The sequence below is a fragment of the Felis catus genome, chromosome C2 (assembly GCF_018350175.1).
Source record: "Felis catus isolate Fca126 chromosome C2, F.catus_Fca126_mat1.0, whole genome shotgun sequence".
NCBI classification, from domain to species: domain Eukaryota; kingdom Metazoa; phylum Chordata; class Mammalia; order Carnivora; family Felidae; genus Felis; species Felis catus.
In genome coordinates, this window is record NC_058376.1 from 49,246,938 (window position 1) to 49,273,811 (window position 26,874).

The following is a 26,874-nucleotide window of genomic DNA, read 5'->3' on the forward strand; positions in this document are numbered from 1 at the left end:
GCCTCATACATAAGCGCCCTTTGCTTGTTAAAACTGCCACCTACCAACCTGGAATGGTTTGCCCATTTCTTTGGTCTCTCCCTGCCTTTTGAGTACAGGGACCAATTTCACATTACACCAGGGAAGCTCGTGGGAGAGTTATGAACCAACAGACAGAAGAATTATGACAGGGACTTCCACATCCAACAGTATGGCAGACTAACATACCCTAATTTGACCCAATTACTTAAAAAAAAATAGGACATAAAAATTTTTTTAAGTATTATTTTAAATATACTTGGTGCCCCAGCATTGAGTGAAACAGGTAAGAAATCCTTCCTGATTAGTCATGACCTCAAACCAGACTTAATCTAGTAGGATATTTTGTTGAATATATAGCACTTTGGTAGTCAAAAAGTCCTCACGCTCAGAATTTAAAGTAGTCCCAGACTGGTAATGCCCTCAGAATCTTAAGAACCAAATGTTTTCTCTGTGGAAAACACTTTCAACCCAAAACTCAAAGTTTCCTACAAAGTTCTGAAGAATATAAATTCAGTGTGCACAGATTTTTAATTACAAACAAGGCACCATGAATAAGAGCTAGTGGAAACAAACAGCATGAATCAAACCAGCAAAGATTTTTATTGCTATGATCACATATAGAAAAGTCAACGATGGCATAACACCAGTAAAGAGCAAAAGGTCATAAAAAGTAGCCCCCTAAAAGAGACACATGAAAAGAACTACATAGAGCCTCTAAAAAATGGGAAAGAGGGGCCCCTGGATGGCTCAGTCAGCAGAACATGCAACTCTTGATCTCAAGTATGTGAGTTCAAACCCCATATTGGGCACAGAGCTTACTTAAAAAAATAAATAAAAAATAAAATAAAATAATAAAAATAGAAATGAGACTGGAATAAAAAAAAAAAACCTCAGTAAATGAATTTAATGGCAAATTAAACAAAGCTAAAGAGTAGGTGAACTAAAATTTTCCAGAATATCCTACACAGAGATAACCAAAATATAAAAGAAATTAAGAGACACAGAATATAAAGTGAGAATGTCTATCTAACTCGAGTTTCAGAAATGTAGAAAAGAGAAATTGAGGCAGAAACAATTTTTGAAGAGATACTAGCTGAGACTTTTTCTCAACTGAGAAAAACAATCTCAATTGCTGGGTTCAGGAAGTCCAACAATTTCTATGCAGGACAGTTAAAAGTCAAAGATTCCCATACTGGATTAAGAACAAAATCCATAAATATGATGATGTTTAAAGAGAAATCTAAAACCTCAAGATACAAAAAGGTTGAAAAACAAAAGATGGAAAATATCCTAGGCAAACAGTTATGAAAATATTGTTTACATACCTAAAAAATATTTACTAGAGTAGTCAAAATAGAAAAATAAAAAAATACTGTTTACAAGATTTTAATGGTAAAAAGTATTACTAAACATAAAGAGGGTCATTATTTAATGATAAAAAGAAATTCTAAACTGTTTTGTATCTAATAATACATCCTCAAGATACATAAGACAAAAACTGAAGAAACTCGGTAACAGATGAATCACACTAGTTAATACTCTAAAGCACCTCTGTCTATAACTGATAGATCTAGGGGTGGCTGTGTGGCTCAGGTCATGATCTCATGTTTTGTGGGTTCAAGCTCTGCGTGGGCCTCTGCACTGACACTGCATAGCCTATTTGGAATTCTCTCTTTGTCCCTCCCCCACTCAACACTCTCATGCACATGGGCTTTCTCTCTCTCCCAAAACCAAGTAAACTTTGAATAAAAACCTGAGAGATCAAGCACACAAAATAATCAGTAAAGAATTAACAAGCCACAATATATTGAATATTGCTTCCAACTAAAAACATTTACGTTCTATTCAAGCAAAATGAAACTTATAAAAATAGACCACATGTAAGATTAAGAGCAACAGAACTGCAGTATTAAAGGGAAATTTATAGCCTGGAATGCTTAAACTAGAAAGTTGGAACGGCTGGGAGTTAATGGGTTAAGGATTATACTTAACCAAAAACAAAGTAACAGGGACTCCTGTCTGACTCAGTTGGTAGAGCATATGACTCTTGATCTGGAGGATCTAAGTTTGTGCCCCATGTTGCGTGAAGAGCTTACTTTATTTTATTTGCGTGTGTGCAAGTGAGGGAGGGGCAGAGAGAATCTTAAGCAGGGTCCAGGTCCAGTGCTGGGGCCTTGGGCTTGGTAGATCCTGATCTCAGGACTGTGAGATCATAACATGAACTGAAATCAAGAGATGGATGCTCAAAAGACTGAGCCACCCAGGTGCCCCAAGAGTTTACTTTTAAAAAAATAAAACAAAAAGACAATAATGTTCAAATAAAATAAAAGGAAGATTAATGAGAAGAAATTAGTAAGAAAATAATAGCTGTTTTTCAAAAGGTGTGTTAAGAAAAATTAGTCAAAACTTGGTAAGAGGTAAAAAAGACTATTAAGTGCTAAAAGCAGTGTTGTACCTGTACCACTGATTGGCTGAAAGAATTTTTTCTTCAAATTCTGTTAGAAAGTTTTAATATCTTACTGGTTTCCTCAGTTAACTACATAAAACTTTTGGATTATATATGCATAGCAGTTTTTTTAACTTAAAAAAAATCATAATTTTTTTTGATTATTTGATTATTTTTTGGCTAAGTGATAAGCAAAGTTTTTCTGTAAAGAGCCAGGTTTTTTTAACTTAAAAAAGCAGTTTTTTTAACTTAAAAAAAATCATAATTTTTTTTGATTATTTGATTATTTTTTGGCTAAGTGATAAGCAAAGTTTTTCTGTAAAGAGCCAGGTAAACAATACATTAGGCTTTATGGGTCACTGGTTTATGTAGCAATTTTTAAATTCCGCCTTTCTAAGCTCAAAAGCAGTCATAGACAAAGAAAATGAATGGGTGTGGCTGTCCCCAATAAAACTTTATTTACAAAAACAGGCAACGGGCCAGAATTGGTAGGATTAAAAAAAAAAAAAAAGGAGTCAGTAAACATCTAGTAAGAAAAATGTAAGGGGTGGAAAGGAAAGCAAAAAAAGAAAAGGGAAAAGAGAAATGAAAGAAAGAAAGGGCACCTGGCTGGCTCAGTCAGTCATGTGACTCTTGATCTCGAGATCTTGAGTTCAAGCCCACAATGGGCGTAGAGCTTACATTAAAAAAAAAAAAAAAAAAGGTTAAAAAAATGAGAAAAGGCACAAATAACCAATATCAAAGAACAAAAGAAGTATCTACATTGACAGGAAATGTGTACAAGACAGTAATATTTAATATTTTGTGCCAACCAAAAAATAAAATAAATTACATTAAATTTTGTGCCAATAAACTTGAAAATTTAGATGAAATGAGCCAAATTCTGGAAAAAATGTAACTTTCTATAAATTACTTAAGATGAAATAGAGAATTGAATACTTCTCTAAGCATTAAACGTGTCAGATTAGTATTTAAAAATCTTCCCCTCAACTCCACTACAGGCCCAAGCAATTTTAGCCACCATTCTACCAAACATTCAAGAAACAGGTAATTCTAATCACACAGTTAACAATTTCAGCGTATCTAAACATTGGAGGGAGCATACATTTTACAAGACTAGACCAACTCTGATATCAAAACACGAAATAGTATGAAAAAGACAAAAGAAGAATTACTCATGAATATACATGAAAACACTCTAGACAATATTAGTAAATCAAACAGCAATTTACACAAAAGGCAATATAACATGATTGAACTGGATTTATTTCAAGAATGAAAAACTGGTTTAACGGAAAATCACTGTAACTTCCACATTAACAGAATAGTAAAAATAAAAATGGTTTCAATAAATACAGAAAAAAATATGTAATAAATCAACACTGTGGGAGAAGGTCATCAAGATTTGACTTCCAGTTGACCCTTGAGCTTGACCCAGGCAACTGGAGGCTCCCCACCCCTCCCTGTTCCTGGAATGTGTTCCACTTGCATAGTCTTGAGAGAGAAATGTGGTATTGAAGCTATCTGGCCTGGGTACATGACTGAGCCCAGTTAAGGCCTCCTGCATACATGGCTAAACATAGTTAAGGTCTGTGTATAAACTTTTAACATTCTGGCACAGAGATCTATTCATCTTGCAGCCACCCAAGACAATCCTCACACATAAGTTCCCTTACCTATGAAACCTGCCACCTACCAATCTGAAGTGGTCTCTTTCTTCAGTCTCTTGCTGCCTCTGTGTACAGAGGGCCAGTTTTATTTATTTATTTATTTATTTATTTATTTATTTATTTATTTATTTATTTATTTATTTATTTATTTATCTATTTATCTATTTATCTATTTATTTATTTGTTTATTTGTTTGTTTATTTATTTATTTAGAGAGACAGTACATGTGTGAGCAGGGGGGGGGAGGGGGGAGGGAAAGAGAGAGAGAGAGAGAGGGAGAGAGAATATCCCAAGTAGGCTCCGAACTGTCAGTGTAGAGCCTGACATGGGGCTTGATCTCAGGAACCATGAGACATCATTGACCTGAGACAAAATCAATAGTCGGACACTGACTGAGCCACCCAGGCACCCTCCATACATGGGGGCCAGTTTTAGATTACACTTTGGAACCTCCTCAGGGAGTTACGAACCAACACCATTTTTAGAGAGAATTTCCTTAACATTAAATAAAGCATTATCTATTTAAAACATTTACCAAATGATAAAAGCACTTTCTTTAGAAATGGGAACAAGGTAAGTGAACCCTCTTCCACCATTTCTATTCAACTATTTTTTTGAGGTCCGGGACAGCACTGTAAAGCAAGAAAACAATTTCAAAATATAAAGACTAGAAAGGTAGAAACAAAACCATTACTATTAGCAAATAATATATTTCTTTTATATGGAAAACCTCAAAGAATGTATAAATGACTGAATGACTAAAGGAATTTGGCAGTATTACTGTATATAAAACATACACCAAAAATAAATCTGAAATTACATAATTTTAAGAAAAAAAAATAACAGTTTCAAAACATATAAAGTACCCTGAAATAATCCTACAAAAGATGTTTGAGACTGCTATGGGTAAATCTCTAAAAGTTTATTAATTCAATGTTATCTCTATCAAAATACACTATTTTGTGTGACTGTGACAAGTTGCTTTTATAGTTTATATGGAAGAGCAAAGGGTTATGAAACTATGATCCACTTGAGTAATAAAGGTGGGAGACTTTCCTTATTATAAAGCTATGGTAATTAAGATCAGGTGAAAATACCGTAAGAGAGACCACCTATAGACTAGAACGATGCCTAGAACTGGTACCAAATATGTGGAAATTCATCAACTGGCAAGAAGAGGATGGAGTCTTTACTAAAGGGTTCTGAGACAAGTGATGATCAAATGGGGAAAAAATGAAGTCAAACATCTATCTCACACCAATAAAATTCTGAGCAGACTAAAACTTAAATATGAAAGAAAACTATGAAAATTTAAAAAGATAATCTATGAACATAGCTTTATGACTTAGTACAGAAAATTTTTTATAAGCATTAACAAAGGAAAACAATGATTAATTCAACTACATTAACTAGGTAATTAAAAAATACATTATTTTTAAATTCTGTACACATATTTTATACTCTTCACTTAGTATTTGAACCAAATAAAATTTACCTACTTAACCTGCTATTAATTTACATTATACTTGCTGGACAATATATAAACATAAGCATATAGAATGAAGAACAAATGTGTCTTTTTGTTGGAATATTAGGATGCTGCACTGCCGTTAATATAGGGCAGCCACTTCTTTTGCTATAAGCTGCTGAGAAACTGAACAAGAGCAATATTCATACAATTCTCTCTTTCTGCTTCAGATGCATGAAAAGTAAGAAAAAAATTCCAACGCTAACTTATATCAAAAGACTATTATCCATGGTGCCTGGGTGGCTCAGTCGGTTGAGTGTCTGACTTCGACTTAGGTCATGCAAGATCTCATGGTTCGTGGGTTCGAGCCTCCCCAGCAGCCTTTGCACGGACAATGCAGAGCCTGCTTCAGATTCTATGTCTTCCTCTCTCTCTGCCCCACCCCTGCTCATGCTCTCTCTCTCAAAAATAAACATTAAAAAAAAAAAACAACAACTATATCCATGATGAGTTTTATTATTCAGAGGGCCTAGTAGAAGACATATTTTCTCTTGAGTCACCAAACCGAGAAAAAAGTAAATTATCACTAATCTCAAATGTAATACAATTCTATGATCCATGAAAGTTTTTGCTCACCATTATATCCCCAGAGCCTACGCTAGTTCCTCGCACATAGTGGATGCTTAATATATATTTTCTAGTAATTCAACACATAGCTACTGCTAAGGAAAAATATGTTATTTGTCTTTCCAGAATAAGTTTAAAAAGCGTAAGGTAGAAAAGGATCAGTGGTTAACTAGGTAAGTATTTATAAATCTGGATAAAGTCACTTTTTTGTTTCAGAAAAAGGAAATGATATTTCACACAGTCATGTCAGTAATTCAGTAACCAAGAGTTACAGTAAGTTAATATTACAAGAAATGTATAAATAAGGTTACCTATTTAATTCTTCCTAAATTTTCATTTGTTGACTCCTAAGCCAATATATAAGTTCTAGTGAGTCAAAAGAAAGTCAAATTATTCATTTATAATAACAATAATAAAATCAAAGAAAAAAAGCCACACTTGGAATTTTGATTATTGTACATTAACAGTTTACTGAACCTAATGAATTCTAATAATTAATCTTAAAAAATAAAAAAGACTTACAAAAGTGCTCTATTATTATGTTCCACAACACAGATATAGGCAATTTTTTTAACAAGCAATTTTTAAGTAACATATTCACTTAGTGTAATATAACACTGATGCAGTTATGTATTTCTCTCAAACTGTTTTTAGCCATGTAAAGGTCAGAAATTTTTCTGCCACTACATCTGTCTCACCTAAGAGGTAGTGACAGAAAATGACAGCCTTTTCCAGAACCGCACCTTGGAAAAGCTTGCTAGAAGAAGGGCTTCTTCAATTCGCCTTAGTCTGCTGCTCTAAGTGGGCTTCTCCCACTGCAGCACACACCCTGAGTTTCTAAGACAGACACACACCCACCTTCCAGTAGGTACTTACAAACAAAAAGCAATAGCATTAGAAAATTCTTACCAGAAAGATCCACCACTGCCTCATGACTGGAAACAGCTCCTTTCTCAATAAAAAGATCTCGAAAATATTCACTATTAGCTGACAGAACAGATTTATGAGCTTTGTACTCCTCTCCCTCAATTAACAAAGTAACATCACAGAACTGGTTGGAGAGTCTCTGTTCGTTGAGCTGCTTTAAGACAGCCTGACAATGTTTTGGAGAAGAACGTTTCACCACTCCTTTGGTGTCAACCTATCAAAATAAGTTTAAGACCAAGAGTTGTATTATGTATCATCTGTATTTCTACCTTTAACAGAATTTAAAACGTGACACATTATTCACTTTTAAAGACACCATTAATTACTATGAAGAAATAGCCAGATATTCTTTATTACCTATATATTTAAATTAAAAGAGCATTCTTACTATTTTCTGCCATGTTCCTGCATCTCACTTCTTGCTGCCTTTATTTACTAGTCAGAAACTTAATGGTGTATGAAAGTAATGCAGGTAAAAAAAAAAAAAAAACCTAGCCATTTTTTTTTTTTAACATTTATTCATTTTCAAGAAAGAGAGATTGTAAGCAGGGGAGGGCTAGAGAGAGGAGGACAGAGGATCCAAAGCAGGCTCTATGCTGACAGCTGTAAACCCAATGCAGTGATCCCACCAACCGTGAGATCCTGTCCTGAGTTGAAGTCAAGACGCTCAACCAACTGAGCCACCCAGAAGCCCCAGCCAGTTTGTTTGTTTTTTTTAATGTTTATTTTTGAGAGAGAGAAAAGGAGACAGAGACAACCCGAAGCAGGGCTCAAATTCACAAACTGTGAGATCATGACCCAAGCTGAAGCTGGACACTTAACTGACTGAGCCACCCAGGTGCCCCAAGACCTAGCCAGTTTAATTTACCTTGTTTCATGACCTAAAGATTGTTTCCAGAAACGTATTGTCTACCTGTACCAACATACCATTTATTTATTTATTTTATTTTCAGAGAGAAAGAGAGAGACAGAGAGACAGAGAGAGAAGCAGGCAGAGAAAGAGGGAGAGAGAGAATGCCAAGAAGGCTCTTCACTGTCAGTACAGAGCCCAACATGGGGCTCAATCTCATGAACCTCAAGATCAGGACCTGAGATGAAATGAGTCCAATGCTTAACCCACTGAGCGACCCAGGTGCCCCACCAATATACCATTTAAAAAGGCAGGAAGAGGGGCATCTGGGTGGCTTAGTCTGTTAAGCGTCTGATTTTGGCTCAGGTCATGATCTCACATCACAGTTCGTGAGTTTAAGCCCCTATTGGGCTCTCTGCTCTCAGCACAGAGCCCGCTTCAGATCCTGTCTCCCTCTCTCTCTGCTCCTCTTCTCCTCTCACGGGCACACGCCTGTGCTCTCTCAAAAATAAACAAACATTTAAGAAATAAAATAAGACAAGAAGAATGATTAACAACAAACCAACAACCTACATTCTAGAGACTTAACTACAGGAATATTTATAATTAATGAAAAAGCAGTCTTAGCATACTTTTAGTGTATGTAGTAACAGAGTGTATTACCTGAGACTTACTTAAATTTTAAAGACTAACTTAAATTTTCAACAGTCAAGCAGTTTTGGTACTTTAAGAAAAAATTCACGAAGACTACAAACCTAATACATTAGTTACAAATGTTAAAGCTGAATGGAAAGTTCTACTTACAAATACAAGTTCATGTTTGGACACTGGCTTCTTTTTTGCAGGCTTGGAGGCTGCAGTTGGAGCTGAAGTAAAATTGCTCAGATCATCCTCTGATTCATTACTTTCTTCTCCAGACTCAAGGTCTAGTCCCAATTCTTCTAACATTTCTGAAGTATCTGATATTGGACGGGACCGATCTAGCTTCTCCTGGCATTTGCTACACTGTTTAATGTAATCTTTCACTTGCTTTAATATACCTAGAATAAAAATAAAAATTAACAAGTCGAATTTAATACTATGTCATTTGAAAATTATTTTTGGTTCTTTAATCTACGTACACTGATATGTTTGAGTGCTTATGTGTGGACACACAGCATGTAAAAGTGATTTCTTGAGAATGCAAGGTGCATGTTTTCATAGATGTAAGGTTACAGATGATGGTTTCCATTCTTATTTTTGCTTATTCCTAGTTATTTGCTTCCCCACCATATGATTACATAGCAGTACCCATTTCCATGAGAGCTGCAACTCATTCATGCTATAGAAATTGTATGAAAATGCCAATAAGACCTTCGTGAACAGTTATATAACGTGATTACCTCTCCACCCTACTAACATCAGGATTTCCCATGCAATTTGCTTTGGTCAATGGAATATAAATAAATATAACGTGTGCCACGTCGCAAAGGCTTTAAGAGGCCCTGTTTCTTATCGGTGATCTGATCTTCGTCCCCTCTCTCAAATAACAGCATGTTCCAGATGGATGCCATCATTTAGCCTGAATTGCAGATGAAAAACGACAGGTGGAGGGGCGCCTGGGTGGCTCAGTTGGTTAAGCGCCTGACTATGGCTCAGGTCATGATCTCACAGTTTGTGAGTTCAAGCCCCGCATCAGGCTCCGTGCTGACAGCTCAGAGTCTGGAGCCTGCTTTGGATTCTGTGTCTCCCTCTTTCTCTGTCCTCCCTCCACTCACGCTCTCTCTCTCTCTCTCAAAAATAAACAAACATTAAAAAAAAAAAAAAGGTGGAGTGAAATTGCAACATAATGAGAGTGTAAAATAAATCTCATTTTTGAAAGCTATGAGATTTTAGGGTTGTATGAAATAACAGTTTTTGTTTTGTTTTTAGGTCCTTGCATGATGCTGGGCACAAAGCAGGACACAGTAATTTTTTTTTCATTTTGATAGAAAAAGCAAGAGTGGGGGAGGGGCAGAGAGCGAGAGGGAGAGAGAGAGGGAGGGAGAAAGAAAGAGGGAGAGAGAGAAAGACGGAGAGAGAGAGAAAGGGGGGGAGGGAGAGAGAGAGAGAAAGGGGGGGAGAGAGAGAGAGAGAGAAAGGGGGGGAGAGAGAGAGAGAAGGGGGGAGAGAGAGAAAGGGGGGAGAGAGAGAGAAAGGGGGGGAGAGAGAGAGAGAAAGGGGGGAGAGAGAGAGAGAAAGGGGGGAGAGAGAGAGAGAAAGGGGGGAGAGAGAGAGAGAAAGGGGGAGAGAGAGAGAGAAAGGGGGGAGAGAGAGAGAGAAAGGGGGGAGAGAGAGAGAGAGAGAAAGGGGGGAGAGAGAGAGAGAAAGGGGGGAGAGAGAAAGGGGGGAGAGAGAGAGAGAAAGGGGGGAGAGAGAGAGAGAAAGGGGGGAGAGAGAGAGAGAAAGGGGGGGAGAGAGAGAGAAAGGGGGGGAGAGAGAGAGAAGGGGGGAGAGAGAGAGAGAAAAGGGGGGAGGGAGGGGGGGAGGGAGGGAGAGGGAGAGAGGGGGAGAGAGAGAGAGAGAGAGAGAGAGAGAGAGAGAGAGAGAGAGAGAGAATATCCCAAGCAGGTTCCGCACTGTCAGTACAGACCCCAATGCAGGATTCTATCTCATGAACCATGAGATCATGACCTGAGCAGAAATCAAGAGTCAGAAGCTTAACTGACTGAGCCACCCAGGTGCCCCACAGCATACACAGTCTTAACAAAAGTTGCTTGTACACAAGCCACTCACAAGATCCTATCGTGAATTTCAACTTCTAGTTCAGCATGTTGGGGCAGGGGTGAGGAGCAGGGAGAATGCTTATGCACACCATCCTCCTTACAAGGTAGGACCAATTAATTTCCATCCTACAAATGAGAAGAATGAAGCCTAAGAGGTAAGAAACTTGTCCCAAGTTGCATCTAGTAAACTGCATTACTGGGTCTCCAAAAGCCATCTGATTTTCAGTATATTATGCTACTTACCCAGAAATACATTTATCCATCACTGTGGCAGAAAATTCTCCCCCTACAATCCCCACATAAAATGTAAATGAAAAGGCTCATTACTTAGCTAAAATGATATAGAGGTATATAATAAGTTCCTGAAAAGAATTTCAAGATGTCTAATTATACCATGGTTCCTTTCAACCTTCGGTTAATATTCAAGCAATGTTTCTCAAATTGTATTATGTCCCATACTTACTAAAAAAGTATACACTGGATTAATAAATTCACAAAATTATATTTGCATTTTATACACACATAATGGGTATTATCACATTCAAAGCTCTAAGAGTTCTACAATGAAGACAGCTGCTTAACAGAAATTTGCCAAATTTATTTCTTATAGATCCTCCCCACCCCCCCACTCCCCGCCCCCTCTGCCCGGAACATAACTCAGAAAATACTGGGTCAGGATTAAATAAAACTTCCATAACAAGGCATTTATGTGTGCGTATTTAGAGAATATATTCTAATGTCTGAAAATACTACAGTCAATAAAAGTCTATACCTGTATGTTACAGTCAATAAAAGTCTATACAGTGAGAAGATTTTTAAAAATGATAAAAAGGCTGGATGCATATATATTTTACATATAATTACATAAATAATTAAGAGTAAAATTATATTTTACATACAATTAAGAGGTGCTTGGCTGGCTCATTTGGTAGAGCATGCCACTTTTGATCTCAGGGTCATGGGTTTAAGCCCCACATTGGGCGTAAAGCTTACTTAAAAAAAAAAGAAAAAAGTTCATTCTCTTTGTCAAAGGAAAAAAAAAAGTGAATGGGTTGGGGTGATGAAAAATTTCTGAAGAGTGGTGACGGTCACGCAACAATGTGAATGTACTCAATGCTTCTGAACTGTACACTTAAAACAGTAAATTTTATATTATGTATATCTTACCACAACTAAAAAAAAGTAAAGGAGTACAAATACAAACTTCTAACTATAAATAAATCATGGAATAAACCATGGTGATGAAAAGTACAACATAGGAGATATAGTCAATAATATGGTAATAATAATTTTCCATGGCAACAGATGGTACCTAAGCTTATCATGGTAAACATTCATTATGTATATAATCGTTGAATCGCTAAGTTATACACCTGAAACTAATATATTGTAGGCCAACTACAGTAAAAAGAATAAATGGGTATAAGAGTGAGAAATGACACATGTAAGAGAATACATATTGATAAGTAAAAAAACATACTTAGAGGGGTGCCCTGGGTGGTTCAGTCAGTTAAGCGTCCAACTTCAGCTCAGATCATAATCTCATGGTTCGTGAGTTCGAGCCCTGTGCTGGGCCCTGTGCTGACAGCTCAGAGCCTGGAGCCTGTTTCAGATTCTGTGTCTCCCTCTCTCTGACCCTCCCTTGCTCATGCTCTTTCCCCCTCACCTCTCAAAAATAAACATTTAAATAAATAAATGAATGAACATAAAAAAATACTTAAAGAATAAGAAGTAGTGCTGAGAAAGTTTTCATCTTCACAGTAAACAAAGAAGGCAGCATGTTTTCCTAATTAACTTTGGATGTATTTCTAAACATTTTATGATTCTACATCGTTCAGTATATTCTGCATATAGCAGAACTCTGGTTACACCATAAACTTGTTAAATTCAAATGGTATTGGAAAAACTACATAGGAAGCATTTGAAAAGGATGAAAATTATTAAAACTACAGGAAAAAATTTTAATGTATGATAATCAGTTTTCTCAAAAGTCACCGGATATTCAAGTCCTCTCCCTTGAGTGTTAGTGTTTTGATGGATCATCTTAAATCTAGCTTTAAAGATTCAGAAACCTAACCTCTAGTTCATCCAGAAATGATTAAGTTGAAAGACTGACTCAAGTTAATCACTAAAAAGACATCAATATATAAACACAATTAATTTACTACATTACTGAAAAGGATTGAAACTACTTATGCAGCAAAATCAGAACCCACTAACTAGCTCGGTGACCATGCCAAACCTCTCTGTGCCTACGTGTCATCGACTGCAAAATGGGGGTAATGGTACTTACACTATGGTGTTATGATTAATGTTAAGATTTATAAAGCACTTTGAACACTGTATGACACACAGTAACTACTACATAAGTGTTTGCTAAATACGGTAATACTCACTGGTCAACCTCTCTGGTACTGCAAAAAACAAAAACCCCACATAAAACATCAAGATTACCATTAAAAGATTCTTCACTGAGCACAGAATCAAAACAAAAAAAGATGAAGACTTTAGTGGGTAGTCCTCTAATAAAACAATTTGAGGAACAGTTTCTTACCCTAGGGCAGGGTTTCTCAACTTCAGCAGTGTTGACATTTTGGGCCAGATGATTCTTGCTGGTGGTGGGAGGGGTGTAGAGGGCTGTCCTGTCCATTCTTACTATGTCACGTTTAGAAGCATTCCTACCCTCTACCCAACTAGATGTGGATAGCAACCCCTCAACCACCACCAACGAGTTATGACAGCCAAAACTTTCTCCAGACATAGCCAGACATCTCCTGGGAAGCAAAATCGTTCCTGGGTCAAGAACCAATGCTTCAGAGATCTATTTGCCAAAATGAACAATTTTGCTCCTATCAGCTCTTCAAGAGCTTCCGTCCCTATCATTTTTGGATACAATGACCACCCCAGTTCAGGGGCTCCCATTTCTGGTTACATGCATATGAATTCTTCTGTTTTGTTTTCTTCAAAGAGGTTACAGGCAGTTAGTTATGGTTATAAAGACCCAGTTTTTGGTGGATTTTCTGGAGATTACAACCTCTTCTAGGCTCCCTAACAACAGCATCCATTTATCCCATTATTCTAAAACAAAAATCAGTTCTTGGGGTAGGGACTTATACAGGTAGCTAACTTTTTTTTTTTTTTTTGGCCAGTTTAATCTTTGTTTCCCCCTCCTAATTTAATTCTTTCTTTACATTCTGGAAGCATTTCACTGTAGATACCTAGCATCAGCATCTGATGGAGGCAGGGAAGAGAATCATTTTGAAACTCCAGCACAGACTTCAATACAAGATGAAATAAGAGGTTTATGTGTGTGTGTGGGGGGGGGGGGGCATTGAGAATAATTATTAATATTTTACATTCTGAAATTTGTTATATGTAAACTTCTAGGCACGAACCACAGTTTCTCAACTGTACTCAAAGGAGGAAAATTGCTACAAACTTGCCTGAGCACTAGAATATATCTTATGATAGCAGCATTTCAAAAAAAAAAACCAAAATAAATTATGAATCTCATTAAACTGTCCTTGATACAACTTATGACTCTGGAACAGTTTGTTTGGCACTTACATTGATCAATTCTTAATAGCTTTCAGGTAAATAGTCTACAATGGCTTTGTATTATATATATATCTTACACATAAACAAGGAAGCAAAGTGTTAATGTACTAAGAATCAATATGAATAACTACTTTAAAAAAAATAAAATGAATAGTTAATAACTGAGAGCAAACTTCCCTGATGATTATGAATTATTTTATTATTATTTTTTTTTTAAGTAAGCTTTATGCCTAACGTGGGGCTTGAATTCACAACCAAGAGTTGTACACTCTATGGACTGCAACAGCCAAGGGCCCCACATTCTTATTTGAAAGGAGGAACGACTAAAATAATAAAAATAATGAGATCAAATAACAAAAACTCATTACATGTCAAAATAGCATTTTATGAAAAAATCACTATTTTCATAAAAATAGTGAGAAGAGGGGTACTGCTTTACATTTTTGAAAATCTTTTTAATGTGTGGCTTAACAGAAGACAGATTATATATACTTCTGCAATCAACTTATTGCCATATATGACATGTCACATAGCCTCTGGAAAACTCCACCGTATACTTGGAAAACAACTAGGAAAAAAAAGCAAATAATGCCTTGGAATTATCATGAAAATAATTTTGCCTTTGTGGATCTTCTGAAAGGATCTCAGGGCCTCCCTTGCCAGGGGTTCACTACTCTACTGACGTGTGGTACTTCAAGGATAACAGTTCTAGTCGTTTAATGCCTCTTAAGTTCTACAAATGTAGACAAACCACAAATGTATCTCTTTCATTTTTAAATTAAACATAAACATGGTCTCATTTTTAAAAATTTTTGTCTTTTAAGACACTGCACACCAAAAAACTCAAACAACCGCCCCCCCCCCCCAACCAAACTGCATTCAATATCATTCACAGATAATAAGTTTAGGGAACGAAAATTCTTAACACTAAACCGTTACAGCACCATATAATAGTGGTTAAGAGCATGAAATCACAAAGGTCAGCTGTGTGACCTCTGACCTATATAACCACCTGATGCTTTTAGTTTTCTCATGGCTGAAACAGAGATAAATATTTCCACCTTACACGATTTTATCAAGATTAAACGAAAACAAATTAAGAGCTCAGACTATGCCTGCATGTACAAGTCTGATCAATGATACTTAGCTATATTTTAATTTTTAACACGTCATAAAGTATTTTTTAATTATTTTTTTTAAAAGTAATCTCTACACCCACAGTGGGACTGAAACTCACCACCCCAAGATCAAGAGTCACAAGATCTAACCACTGAGCCAGCCAGGCGCTCCAACATGTCATAAAGTATTAAACATAAGACATTTGCTCAGGAAAACAATTGCCTGACCAAATCAGTTTTAACAAAAGGCAGCAATTACTCCGTATTCACCTTTCACACTTCTGTCCCTTTAGAGGAATTTAATTCAAATATTGGTTTAAAATAAAAAATAAATTAAGAGAACGCATTTAAGCAAACAATAGAGCTGGATCGTTTTTTGAAAACACACAAGAACTCTTTAAGGAACAAAAGGAAGGACTACCCAATAGTTTGTCAATTAATAGGCTTGATGACAAAGTTCAGGAACTGAAAAGAACTTCAGAAATTAGTCCGTAGTCGAATTTCTTTAATCACGGATAAGCAACCCAGACTGTTAATTTCTCCTGGGCCATAAGGAGACTGAAGGGCAGAATCCTTCCTTACAAAACCTCTCCTAAGGGCCTGCAAACTTCCACTAATTCCAAGCGAACAGTTTGAATGTAAATCAAATTTGTGGAGGATGAGGGCGGGAAAGAAGCCAAAGACCCTTGCCCTCATTCCTTAACCTGGTTCCCAAGCAGGCAAGAAACTTAAGAGCAGTATTTCCTGTTACAACCACAGTAACCTTATCTTTCAGGAGTGCACATAGTGCCTCAGTTTCCAAAGCGCTTTCTACAGTATCAAAGGGAAGAAAATGAAAACATTCAGAATGAAAGGCATCTGCTATTCACATTGAATTCTTGCCCTAAAATCGAGGTTGAAGACAGTTATTTCCATACAGTCATTTCAGATCAGCTCTGCACGAGCTGTGCGATCGCATTATTGCTTATTTACGCCGCAGTAGCACAATTCGAAGAATACGGGCAAGCAGGTCCAGAGAACCTCAAACCCGCAGGCCCAAATCCTAGCTCAAACGACTGAAGCAAGCAGCCCAGGCTTGGAACAGACTGTCCCTTCCCCAGACTATCAGCAGGAACAAGATTTTAAAAGGCACAGACGTAGCTCCGCTCGGTCGCCGCCCTGGAGCGTCCGGGAGGGCAGGAACCACCGCCTCCAGCACCGCCGAAGGAGGCGGGCCTGCCGCAGCCCGCACGACCGGGCCCCTCCCGGCGGCTGGCCCGGCCCCCGGGGAAGCCCCCTTCGCCCCACCCCGGGCCAGGGCCCGCCCCCAGCTTCCCCGGCCTCCTTCCTGTGGGAAGTGCGGCTCCTTTCGCGTCCCCCACCCTCTCGGCTCCGCCTGGCAGCCGCTCCGCCGCGAGCGCCGGCTGGGTGGGCGAGGGGCGTCTGGGACCCTCCAACTCGCTCGTGCGCAAGCAAGCCCGCCTCCGCCAGCGGGCCTTGCCTGAACAACAGGCCGCCGCCCGCCCCCTCGCCACGGGCGAGGTCCTACCTCGCCACCAGTAAGTCTTGGACAAGTCGTGCCAGGTCTGATGCCGGGTGTGGTGAGTGCCGCCCGGGCCCAGGTGCGCCGCCTCGATGAGCCCCCGGCGCCGCTCGGGCTGCAGCACCACCTCCAGCTCCGCGAAGGTCTTGCGGTGCCGCTGCCGCCGCTGGTAGTACAAGGTCCCACCGCGCACCACATAGCAGGCGGCCGCTTTGCGGATTTTACGCTTGACATTGCCCTCCGTGCCCGGAGCATACGGCTCACGCTCGTTTGTCAGGTAGCGAAGAATGGCCCGGTAGCTTTCCTCGCTTGACATCTCTGACGGCGGCTCCCTAAGGGCGCCTGTCAGTGGTGGGGGAGGAAGACAGCGCACTAGCTCCGGACGGATGCAACAACGGCGGCGGCACTGTAGGGAGGAATGGCTGTATCTGTGGTGAGTGCTCTTCGACGGCGCCCGCAGCGCGAAGGCAGAACCGACGAGTTGGTAACCAGGGGGAACTGCACTTCTCCAGCGCGCGGGATCCGCTGGCGACTGACAAAATGGCTGCTGCACCACCGGAAGTGACGTGATCAAGGGCAGTGGGTGAGGGGACTGAGTCCTGATTGGAGCGCACAGGCTTTCTGGATTGATGAAGCCAGCCGGGTGACGTCAGGACTGCGGGCGGACATTTTGGAAGAGGGTAGGCCTTTCCTTCGAGACCGAAGACTGCTTTGAGCAGACATCTTAAGTCCTGGCAGTTTCCCTTTTCATTTTTTCCTTCTTTCCCTTGCTCTGAGCACGTGTGGGAGTTGGTGGGCTGTTGATTTCCCGTCGGATATACACCAAGGTGTGGAGGAGTCTGGTTTTTTTTACCCCGATTACCTTCTGAGACCCCCAACAACGTAAAAGCATAAGATTTTGAGGATCTTAGTAAAATATAAGCCTATGGACACAAGACCAAAGATAGCCGCATTCACATGTAAATTTATTTTACAGGTAAACGTTTGAAATCTGAGTCCTTCAGTGATAAGAATTATAATTTCCAGACTTAAAGTGTTGGCTCCAAATCAGCCATGGAACTGCCGGGATTTTCCTCGAATGACCGTCTAACATAGGGGCAGTTTTCTATATTTGAAGGTAATGATGTTGGCAATGAGTAGATAGCACTCTTACAGCTTCATTTGCATGTATTTTTACATAAGCTGGGGGGGGGGGGGTGTCTCCATTTTACACCCAACATTTACCGAATGCATAAAAGACCAAGGCGACCTGAAATGCATCTTCCAGCGTACAGTGCGGGTCCTGTTTCACATCTTTAGCGGGTAGGCCGGAGCAATGGCTCATGCTACCCATCCGTTGGTTGAATCTGCAGCGCAGACAAGACTACAGGCCCAGAACATCCTACTCGACAACTGGGTCTGGCATTGACAGTGCTTTGCTAGTTCCAGGTCAACCCTCCCCCTCTGCCCCCAGCCTGGAGTCTGCAGTCGCTGGGTCAGACATGTTAAGAGGTAAACAGGTGAATGCACTGGGCTCAAAAAATAGGATGGCACCCAATCTCTGCGGTACTTGCGGTTGAGGTTTGCGGGAATTGACAGGTGGCTTAGATACTTGAGGCAGCATCCTTGAATAAGATTCTGGCTGTAGGTACCTGAGCTCCCAGACATATATAGGAAAGACATAACCACCAGACCAGGTATTTACTTAGGGTCACTCAACCCAGACTGAGACAGCTGGGGAAAGGAAGAGGAATTAGAAGGTAGAGATGCGTCCTCTCCGCTCTTTGGAGTGGGCCACCCAAAGCAGATACCCAAATCAACCCTCCAAGAACTGTGCTGGGCCAGCACCATCACTCTTATACTGTGAAATCGACTTCCTTTAAAACTAAATTTAAGGGGCACCTGCGTGGCTCAGTTGGTTAAGCAGCTGGTTTCGGTTCATGTCATGTTTTCATGGTCTATTCATTAGTTCAAGCCCCACCTTGGGCTCTGTGCTGACACCTCAGAGCCTGGAGACTTTTTTGGATTCTCTTCTCTCTGTCCCTCCACCACTCATGCTCTGTCTCTCTCTCTCAAAAATAAACATTAAGATAGCTGCAGCTCTTTAAAAAACAAAACAAAAAAAAACTAACTTAAAATAGATTTAAAAAGTTGTGGAAGTGGAGAAAAATTTAAATTACCCAATTCAGTTTCTGCCAAAACAACCTGTGAAAAGCATTTAGAAGCACACTGTACTTGAATTGCCTTTGGGCCAATGTGGAGAAAAGGTTTTACAGGTGGACTAATTGTCTTCCTGAGAAAAGCTAAACTTGCCACCCTTCTAGAACAGGTACTTACTATTTATTTCTAGTTCCTCCTGGGTTGCAGGCTACCCAGGAATCAAGGGCAATCAGAATTGACAGTTTCACCTTAAGTCATGTAAGCCAGAAGAGCAGTGATTTAAAAGGACATTTTTTTCCTGTATCCCAAAATTAGGAATCTAGCTCTGAACTCAAGTTGGCTAGTTTCGTTGGTTAAGTTTCCTTGTTCACAGCTAAATAATGGTCTTATTTTCCTTGTTGTTTCAGAAAAAAAAATTACACAATAAATGAAAAAAATTTCCAAGCAAAACTTAGAGATTTCTAAGCAAGAGCCAGTGGATTTGCACATTTCTTAAATTGATGTTAGAATTTTAGTTTTCAAGTCCCCCAAAAGGGCTATTTTATTTATTCCTAACACCCAGAACAATGCTTGAATTTAACATGCACTAGACAGAATAATTCTATCACTTTGGATAGCATGGAGGGGATGGGGGGAGGAATGCTGAGGTCTGATTTTTACCTTCACCTAATATTTCTATATGTAAAAACATGTTTCTCAAATGAGGATGCGACTTGTAGCTTTCCAACTTGGCAGTGGCACATAACAGGATTTATTTTTTACTTTTTAAAAAATATTTTTCAATATTTTTGAGAGAGACAAAGTGCAAGTGGTGTAGGAACAGAGAGGGAGACAGATTCCAAAGCAGGCTCCAGGCTCTGAGCTGTCAGCACAGAGCCCCACGTGGGGCTCGAACTCACTAGAGTTCATGACCTGAGCTGAAGTAGACACTTAACTCACTGAGCCACTCAGGCACCCCTAGTTACTTTTGAGAGGATGAGCACGAGTGGGGGAGGGGCAAAGAGAGAGGGAGACAGAGAATCCAACGCAGACTTGGAGCTGTCATCGCAAAGTCTCACAAAGGGTGAGATAATGACCTGAGCGAAGTCTGACGCTTAACTGACTTGAGCCACCCAGATGCCAGAAGTACAAGCCTATTAACATAAATTACTCTTCCTTGTCACTTTTTACACACACATTATCTAGAGTATCAGCAGGCTACTGGTTTTTCTTGCAATTTTAACCATGGCTCTAATTCCCAGCTCAACAAACTACCTTGGGAATTTGTAAGCATATTCACGTGCTAACAAAGTTGTACTCTTCATTCAAACTTATTTCTGGAAAAAAAGAGTGGCTTAAGAGTACAGTTGAAGTTTTAAGTACTTTTTTTTAATGTTCATTTTTGAAAGAATGTGAGTGCAAGTGGAAAAGGGCAGAGAGAGGAGACATAATCATACCGTTTGCAGCTATGGAACTGGAGGGTATTATGCTGGGTATTATGCTAAGTGTCAGTCGCAGAAAGGTATGTTTTCACTCATGTGGATCTTGAGAAACTTAACATAAGTCCATGGGGGAAGGGAAGGGGGGAAAAACAGAGACAGGGAAGGAGGCAAACCATAAGAGACTCAAATATAGAGAACAAATGGAGGGTTGATGGGAGGTGGGGGAAAGTGGGTGATGGGCACTGAGGAGGGCACTTGTTAGGATGAGCACTGGATGTTGTATGTAAGCCAATTTGACAATAAACTAAAAAATAATAATAAAGTAGACTTCAAGTCCCTCGTAGAGCCCAACACTAGACTTGAGCTCATGGCCTTGAGATCAAGATCTGAGATTGAGTTGCAGGTTTAAGTGAAGTTGCAAGCTTAAGGGACTGAGCTACCCAGTTGCCCCAAGTTTCAAGCACTTTCAATTCAGCTATCAACTGATGGTAATAGGTGAAGGGCAAACCCAATATAAAATAAATGTTTACCATGGAAGAGTAACTCAACAACAGAAATTCATTGAAAACATTTACTTTTGGGGAACCTGGGTGGCCCAGTCGGGTAAGCTTCCAACTCGATTTCGGCTCCAGTCATGATCTCATGATTCCTGAGGTTGAGCCCCTTGTCAGGCTATGTGCTGACACGCACAGACACGCACTAACACAAAGACTGCTTAGAATCCTCTCTGCCCCTCCCTCACTCACATGCCTGCACTCTCTGAAAATAAACATTTAAAAAACATTGTATTAAAAAAAAAAAAACCTAGTTCTCAAATTCTTAACTATAGTTCAGCTATTACTATGTAAGCACAATACGCCTGTTTTGTTATTAAAAATTTTTTTTGAGAGAGACGGGGGGGGGGGGGGGGGAACGGGACAGGGAGAGGGAGAGAGAGAGGGAGAGGGAGAGGGAGAGGGAGAGGGAGGAGAGGGAGAATCCAAAGCAAACTCCAGGCTCCAAGCCGTCAGGACAGAGCCTGACTCAGGGCTCCAATTCATGAACTATGGAGATCATGACCTAAGCCGAAGTCTGACATGACACTTAACCAACTGAGCCACCCAGGAGCCCCTACCTGTTTTTATAGTAAAAAAATCCACCACAATCTAGTTATAGTCAGATATTTATTTAAAAATCTGATCTGCGAACTTAGCGTTTTCCACCAACTCGGGGTGCAGAAACCTTCACAGGCTTCACAATCTTTTGCTTAGGTGCTGCCTTCGTAGGAGCCTGTAAAAAGATTAACATGCGACATTATTTCATACAAGTTTTTCAATCACTTATGTCCAGATTCTCTATGTATCCTAGATTGCTTTTCTTATTATTTAACTGCATTCCTATTACTCTTAAGAGCCAGCCTCCTCATGAAAGGTTAGAAGTCTACCTCTATAGGATATGTAAATGAAAAACAAAGATACTGTCACAGATTGGAGGAGTTAAGTGAGGAGACACAACTAAATGTAGTATGGGATCCTGAACTGTGTCTTAAGAACAGAAAAAGGACATTACTAGTTCTCTAAAACCAATGGTTTTGAAAATTTTACTATGGTTATTGAAACTGATAACATTGAGAAAAGCTGGGCAAACTCTGCACTATTATTTAAAGCTTTTCAAAATAAACTTTAACAACAAAAGCCACCTTTATTTTCCCCTTCCCCAATTTCTGGTACCAACAGACTTCATTTGGCTCTGGCAGAGGGAGCTCTGAATCAACCAGTTAGGAACATCATTTTGATTGGGTCCTTGCACTAAATTCCTTAAAAACTTGAAACTTTCAGGGCACCTGGGTGACTCAAGTCAGTTGGGTATCTCTTGGTTTTGGCTCAGTTTCATGCGTTTTAAGCCCTGAGTTGGGCTCTGCAATGGCAGCACAGAGCCTGAGATTTTCCCTCTCTTTCAAAAGGAATAAACTTAACAACAACAAAACACCTTGAAACTTTCATTAACCACAATTTGGATTAAAAAGTAAATTTTCTTATGTGACTTTAGTATTATTTTTTAAAAATTTTATTTTTAAGTAATTTCTACACCCCATGTGGGGCTTGAACTCAATCCCAAGATCCAGAGTCACATGCTCTAATGATTGAGCCAATCAGGGCCCCTCCTCCTGTTATTTTAAATAAGAAATCCAAGACAATCTCACAATTACCTTAGCAGCAGCCATTGCTGTCTTTTTAGATGCTTGCTTAGCCTTTTTTGCTTCCTTGGCAGCCCTGTGGGGTTAAAAATAACTTAAGGCAAAGTGCTTTACTCCTTAAGAATGCAGATTAAGGGGCGCCTGGGTGGCGCAGTCGGTTAAGCGTCCGACTTCAGCCAGGTCACGATCTCACGGTCCGTGAGTTTGAGCCCCGCGTCGGGCTCTGGGCTGATGGCTCAGAGCCTGGAGCCTGTTTCCGATTCTGTGTCTCCCTCTCTCTCTGCCCCTCCCCTGTTCATGCTCTGTCTCTCTCTGTCCCAAAAATAAATAAACGTTGAAAAAAAAAAATTAAAAAAAAAAAAATGCAGATTAACAAGGAGCTAGAGTGTTTTGGGAAAGCAGATTATCACTTTCCTTCCCCACCTGCAATTATTCGTAGGATAAATCCAAAGAGTTTGTCAATAAATATCATTAACCAAGTCAGCTTAACATAGATTAGAAATTGTACAGCAGCCTTATTTGCATATAGAATTTCAACAAATCATTAAGCATACACTATAAGCTTCTATATTACTAAACCTCAATATTTAGGACTGACAATTCCAATATAGATTCAAGTATCAAAACACAAAACATCAGATTAGTTCCCTATGCCTATGAATTCAGTCATAACCTACAATTCATCCCAATAGCTGAAATGCTCATAACAAAGGCTTCCTTACCTGATGGCTTGTTCTCGTTGAGCCTTCCTAACTTCAGGTTTCTGATTCCTCTTGGCCATTATATCAGCAAGAGATGCACCAGTGATGGCCCTCTGGAATTTGACTGCACGGCGGGTTCTTTTCTTTTGAATTTCTTCCTATGAAACAAAAAGATGGAAGCACACTTATAAATCTTGTTCATGGATATGGGGGAAACAATTAAGATTTGTATTTTAGTATGCTAGGGCTGATACAACTAAATATCAGACTGAGTAGCTGATAAACAACAAATTTCCAACAGTTCTAGAGACTGAAGTCAGGATTCCAGCATGGTCATGTGAGGACCCTCTTCCTATTGTAGCTATATCACCACATGTTGAAGGGAGCAAGAGAGCGCTCTTGGGCATTTTTATAAAAGCACTAGTCCCATTCCTGATGGCAGAGCCTCCCAAAGTTCTCACCTTTAGTATCATCACCTTGGCAGTTAGGTTTCAACATATGAATTTTAGGAGTATACATTCAGATCATAGCAATATTCAACAAAAAAATAATTCATGCAATCATTTGAAAATATATAAAAAATATCTATGTGTAAAATACTGCAATATGCAGGAGACTGATTAAATTATCTCTTGCAAATCCTGGCCATTTTTTACTATTTTAAAAAGACAGTCAAATTAATGAAGTTGGCTGGAGAGTACTTATCTCAAAAGTGATTTTAATACGACTGTTTATGTTAAAGAATTTACTTCTAGAAAAAAATTACCAAACCTCAACTCACCTATTTTGTTTTTACAAACAAAAAAACTGTCACTGAAAAAAAAGTCAATTGGAAAATGATTTATGACAGGAAAGCTACCAAGTCTTAGGGAATGTCCAGGAATTGCAACTGTAAAATTCAAACTTTTGCTAATAAAAGATACATTAACATTACATTGACCGTTTTAAAGCATTTTTTAAGTATATAATTCATTGGCATTAAATATATTCACTATTTTCTGCAACCACCACCGCTATCCATCTAACTTTTTCATCTTTCCAAACCCCAAGCCCATTAAATAATAACCCCACATTCTTCCCTCCCCCTGCCCAGCCTCTGGTAACCTCTACTTTGTCTTTATGAATTTGCCATTACAGATACCTCATAAAGGTGTAATCATATAATATTTGTCCTTCTGTGTCTGGCTTTACTTTGCATAACTTCTTCAAGGTTTATCCATATTGGCTGTTAGCCAGCCTGTTAAGGCTGAATAATATTCCATTGTATTTATGTAACATTTTGTTATCCATTCACCCACTGATAGGTCATTTGGGCTGTTTCCATCTTTTGGCTGCTGTGAATAATAGCGCTATGAACATTAGTGTAGAAGTCATCTGTGTTAAATTCCTGCTTACGATTCTCCTGGGTACGTTCCTAGAGGTGTAGATGCTGGACACAGTTCCATTTAACTTTTTAAGAAACTGCCAAGCCATTTCCACAGTGCTTGCAGCATCCTAAATTCAGCAATGCACAAGGGTTCCAATTTCTCCACATCCTCAGCCACACTGGTAATCCCCGCGCCCCACCCCTTGAAATCATGACTATCCTAATGGGTGTGTCAAGTCTACTTTCAAATTAAGTTAGAAGTAAGTTTTTCCTTCTAAATTCACACAACACCTAGTGATGCCATTAATCCGGGAGGTGTCAGTAAATATTCCAAGTGTCTTGAATACTATCCTTACTGCCATGGCACTCAAACCTTCTTCAAAAAATTCCATCACTCCAAAAAAGCACTTCAAGAAGCCTTCAGTCATGAGAACAAAATAGTATGCTGTAAGACTCCACTGATGTCTTTCAGAACTAATCCTACAGACATATTCACAACCAAGTTCCCCTAAGTAATTTCTACCCAGTGGAACCCTTTAAATACTTCCGTGGTGCCCTATAACCGAACTATGCATAACGTATCAGATTCTGGCCAGGCAACATTTCAAATTTCAACTTGGCATTACTGTGAGCCTAAGGTATATAAGGAGACACTGTTTTCATCAGTCACTTTCACTTCACTGTTTGATGCTGTACAGCTTAGGAGCGCTTTCACATACTGTCCCACTTACCATAATTTTACGGAGCGGCAACTGATGCTTAGTTTAAACTTAAGAGCCCCACCACACCCCCAACATCGAAAGTGCATTTTACTTACCGACTGTCCCTTTTTGTGCTTTCTTCTGTAGAGGACAGTCCAATTTATCTGCCGAGGATTCCTCTTGGAAAGGAATGCCGACTCGCATTTTGCATTAAGAAACTGGAAAACCTGTAGTAACAAGTTCAAAGTAGTTACCCACTTAACTAAACAAGGCAGAAAGCTGAGCTCAAAACTTTTTTTTCCCCAAAACTCTTAATATTCAAGTTCTGTCCCCTCATTTGGCCCGCCGAGACCAAAAGGCTTGTGTCACACAACTGGCACAGGTGGCACCACCGAGGCCTTCGAGTTCCGTCCCGTCTTGTACACAGAGCGGGGAAACTTAAGCTCATTCCGCAGGAAAGGTTGGGGTAATCAAATTCCAGGAGGCATCGGTGCCCGAAAAATAGCGAGATACTTTGATGGTCCATTTCCTGGGACATTTAAGTAACCCCAACTCTTAATTTCCGACCTGACTCACACTAAATCAAACCTCAAAAACGGTTCACCTAGAGGTTTCTGATCCTAACAACCACAGCACACAGGGTCCCCGAAAGAAGCCTTCCAGGGACCAAGAATGATGTGGTAAATGAACACGCTCAGACTGAATTAGACCGGTCTAAGGAGCACAAGCTGCGTTTAGGCGACGCGGCCCTTCACCTTCCCGTCGGTCCTGGCGTAGCGCCTCCCATGTCCAGGGTAAATCTTGTACCCACTGAAACTGCACAGCTCGACCCTGTAACAAAAAGCAAAAGTCCATTAGAGAGGGTGTCTACGGCGAAGAGAAGCCGAACCCAGAGTGCAGGAGAGGTGCTCTGCCCGACGATGGAAGCGGATTGGGACCTAGGACTTTCACTCACTTCATGGCTGCGGCAGCCGGGAAGACTGAAAGATGGTGAAGAGAAAGAGAGAATCATGGGAAGAAGCCTTATAAGGCAGTGGGGCAATCTCCTCCCCCAATTCCCTTCCCTGACCCCGGCGCTTGGTGATGACGTCTACCTCCCGGAGAGACTGATCTGGGTGTTCTCCGCCCCCTCCTTCCTCTGGAGGCTGAGCGGGTTCTGTGAGCCAGGAAGTAAACGTCACTTAGGCTGGCGGTTGGTTTCTGAATCTTCCTGTCTCTTCTACGGTCAGGTGTCCTGGAGTCATCGTCCTGCTGCACAGAATGTGAACTCTACATTTTATAGTTTTAGTGACTTGCAGATAATACTCCCAGGTAAAACTTAAAGTCACATTTTGCCTTCCGTGTTGGCCCATTATCTCGACCAACAAAATTAAAGTTTAATAATTTCACCATTTGCAAAATAGTAGTGACATCTGAACT

General features: G+C 39.7%; 2 protein-coding genes across 4 annotated transcripts in view; both read right to left on the reverse strand.

Moving 5' to 3' along the window:
* ZBTB11 (zinc finger and BTB domain containing 11) overlaps positions 1–19,926 on the reverse strand; it is a 35,200-nt gene extending 15,274 nt beyond the window's left edge. The window contains exons 1-3 of one of the 3 annotated variants that reach the window (XM_003991589.6): positions 16,958–19,926; positions 8,814–9,049; positions 7,142–7,373 (exon numbers count right to left, since the gene is read on the reverse strand). In XM_003991589.6, the coding sequence (XP_003991638.1) occupies positions 7,142–7,373; positions 8,814–9,049; positions 16,958–17,267 (778 nt within the window). In that variant the 5' untranslated portion in view covers positions 17,268–19,926. Of the gene's footprint in view, positions 1–7,141; positions 7,374–8,813; positions 9,050–10,763; positions 11,339–13,307; positions 15,675–16,957 lie in introns of those variants that run through there. The other 2 variants (XM_045036869.1, XM_045036868.1) reach the window with 2 other exon arrangements.
* A 1,734-nt stretch (positions 19,927–21,660) lies between these two features.
* Positions 21,661–26,424, reverse strand: RPL24 (ribosomal protein L24). Its single transcript, NM_001128841.1, is given in 6 exon segments — positions 21,661–21,780; positions 22,700–22,763; positions 23,410–23,546; positions 25,572–25,682; positions 26,211–26,286; positions 26,411–26,424. Coding segments are annotated over 6 exon segments (474 nt in total). The 5' UTR covers positions 26,416–26,424; the 3' UTR covers positions 21,661–21,699.
* Between the last annotated feature and the right edge of the window lie 450 nt (positions 26,425–26,874).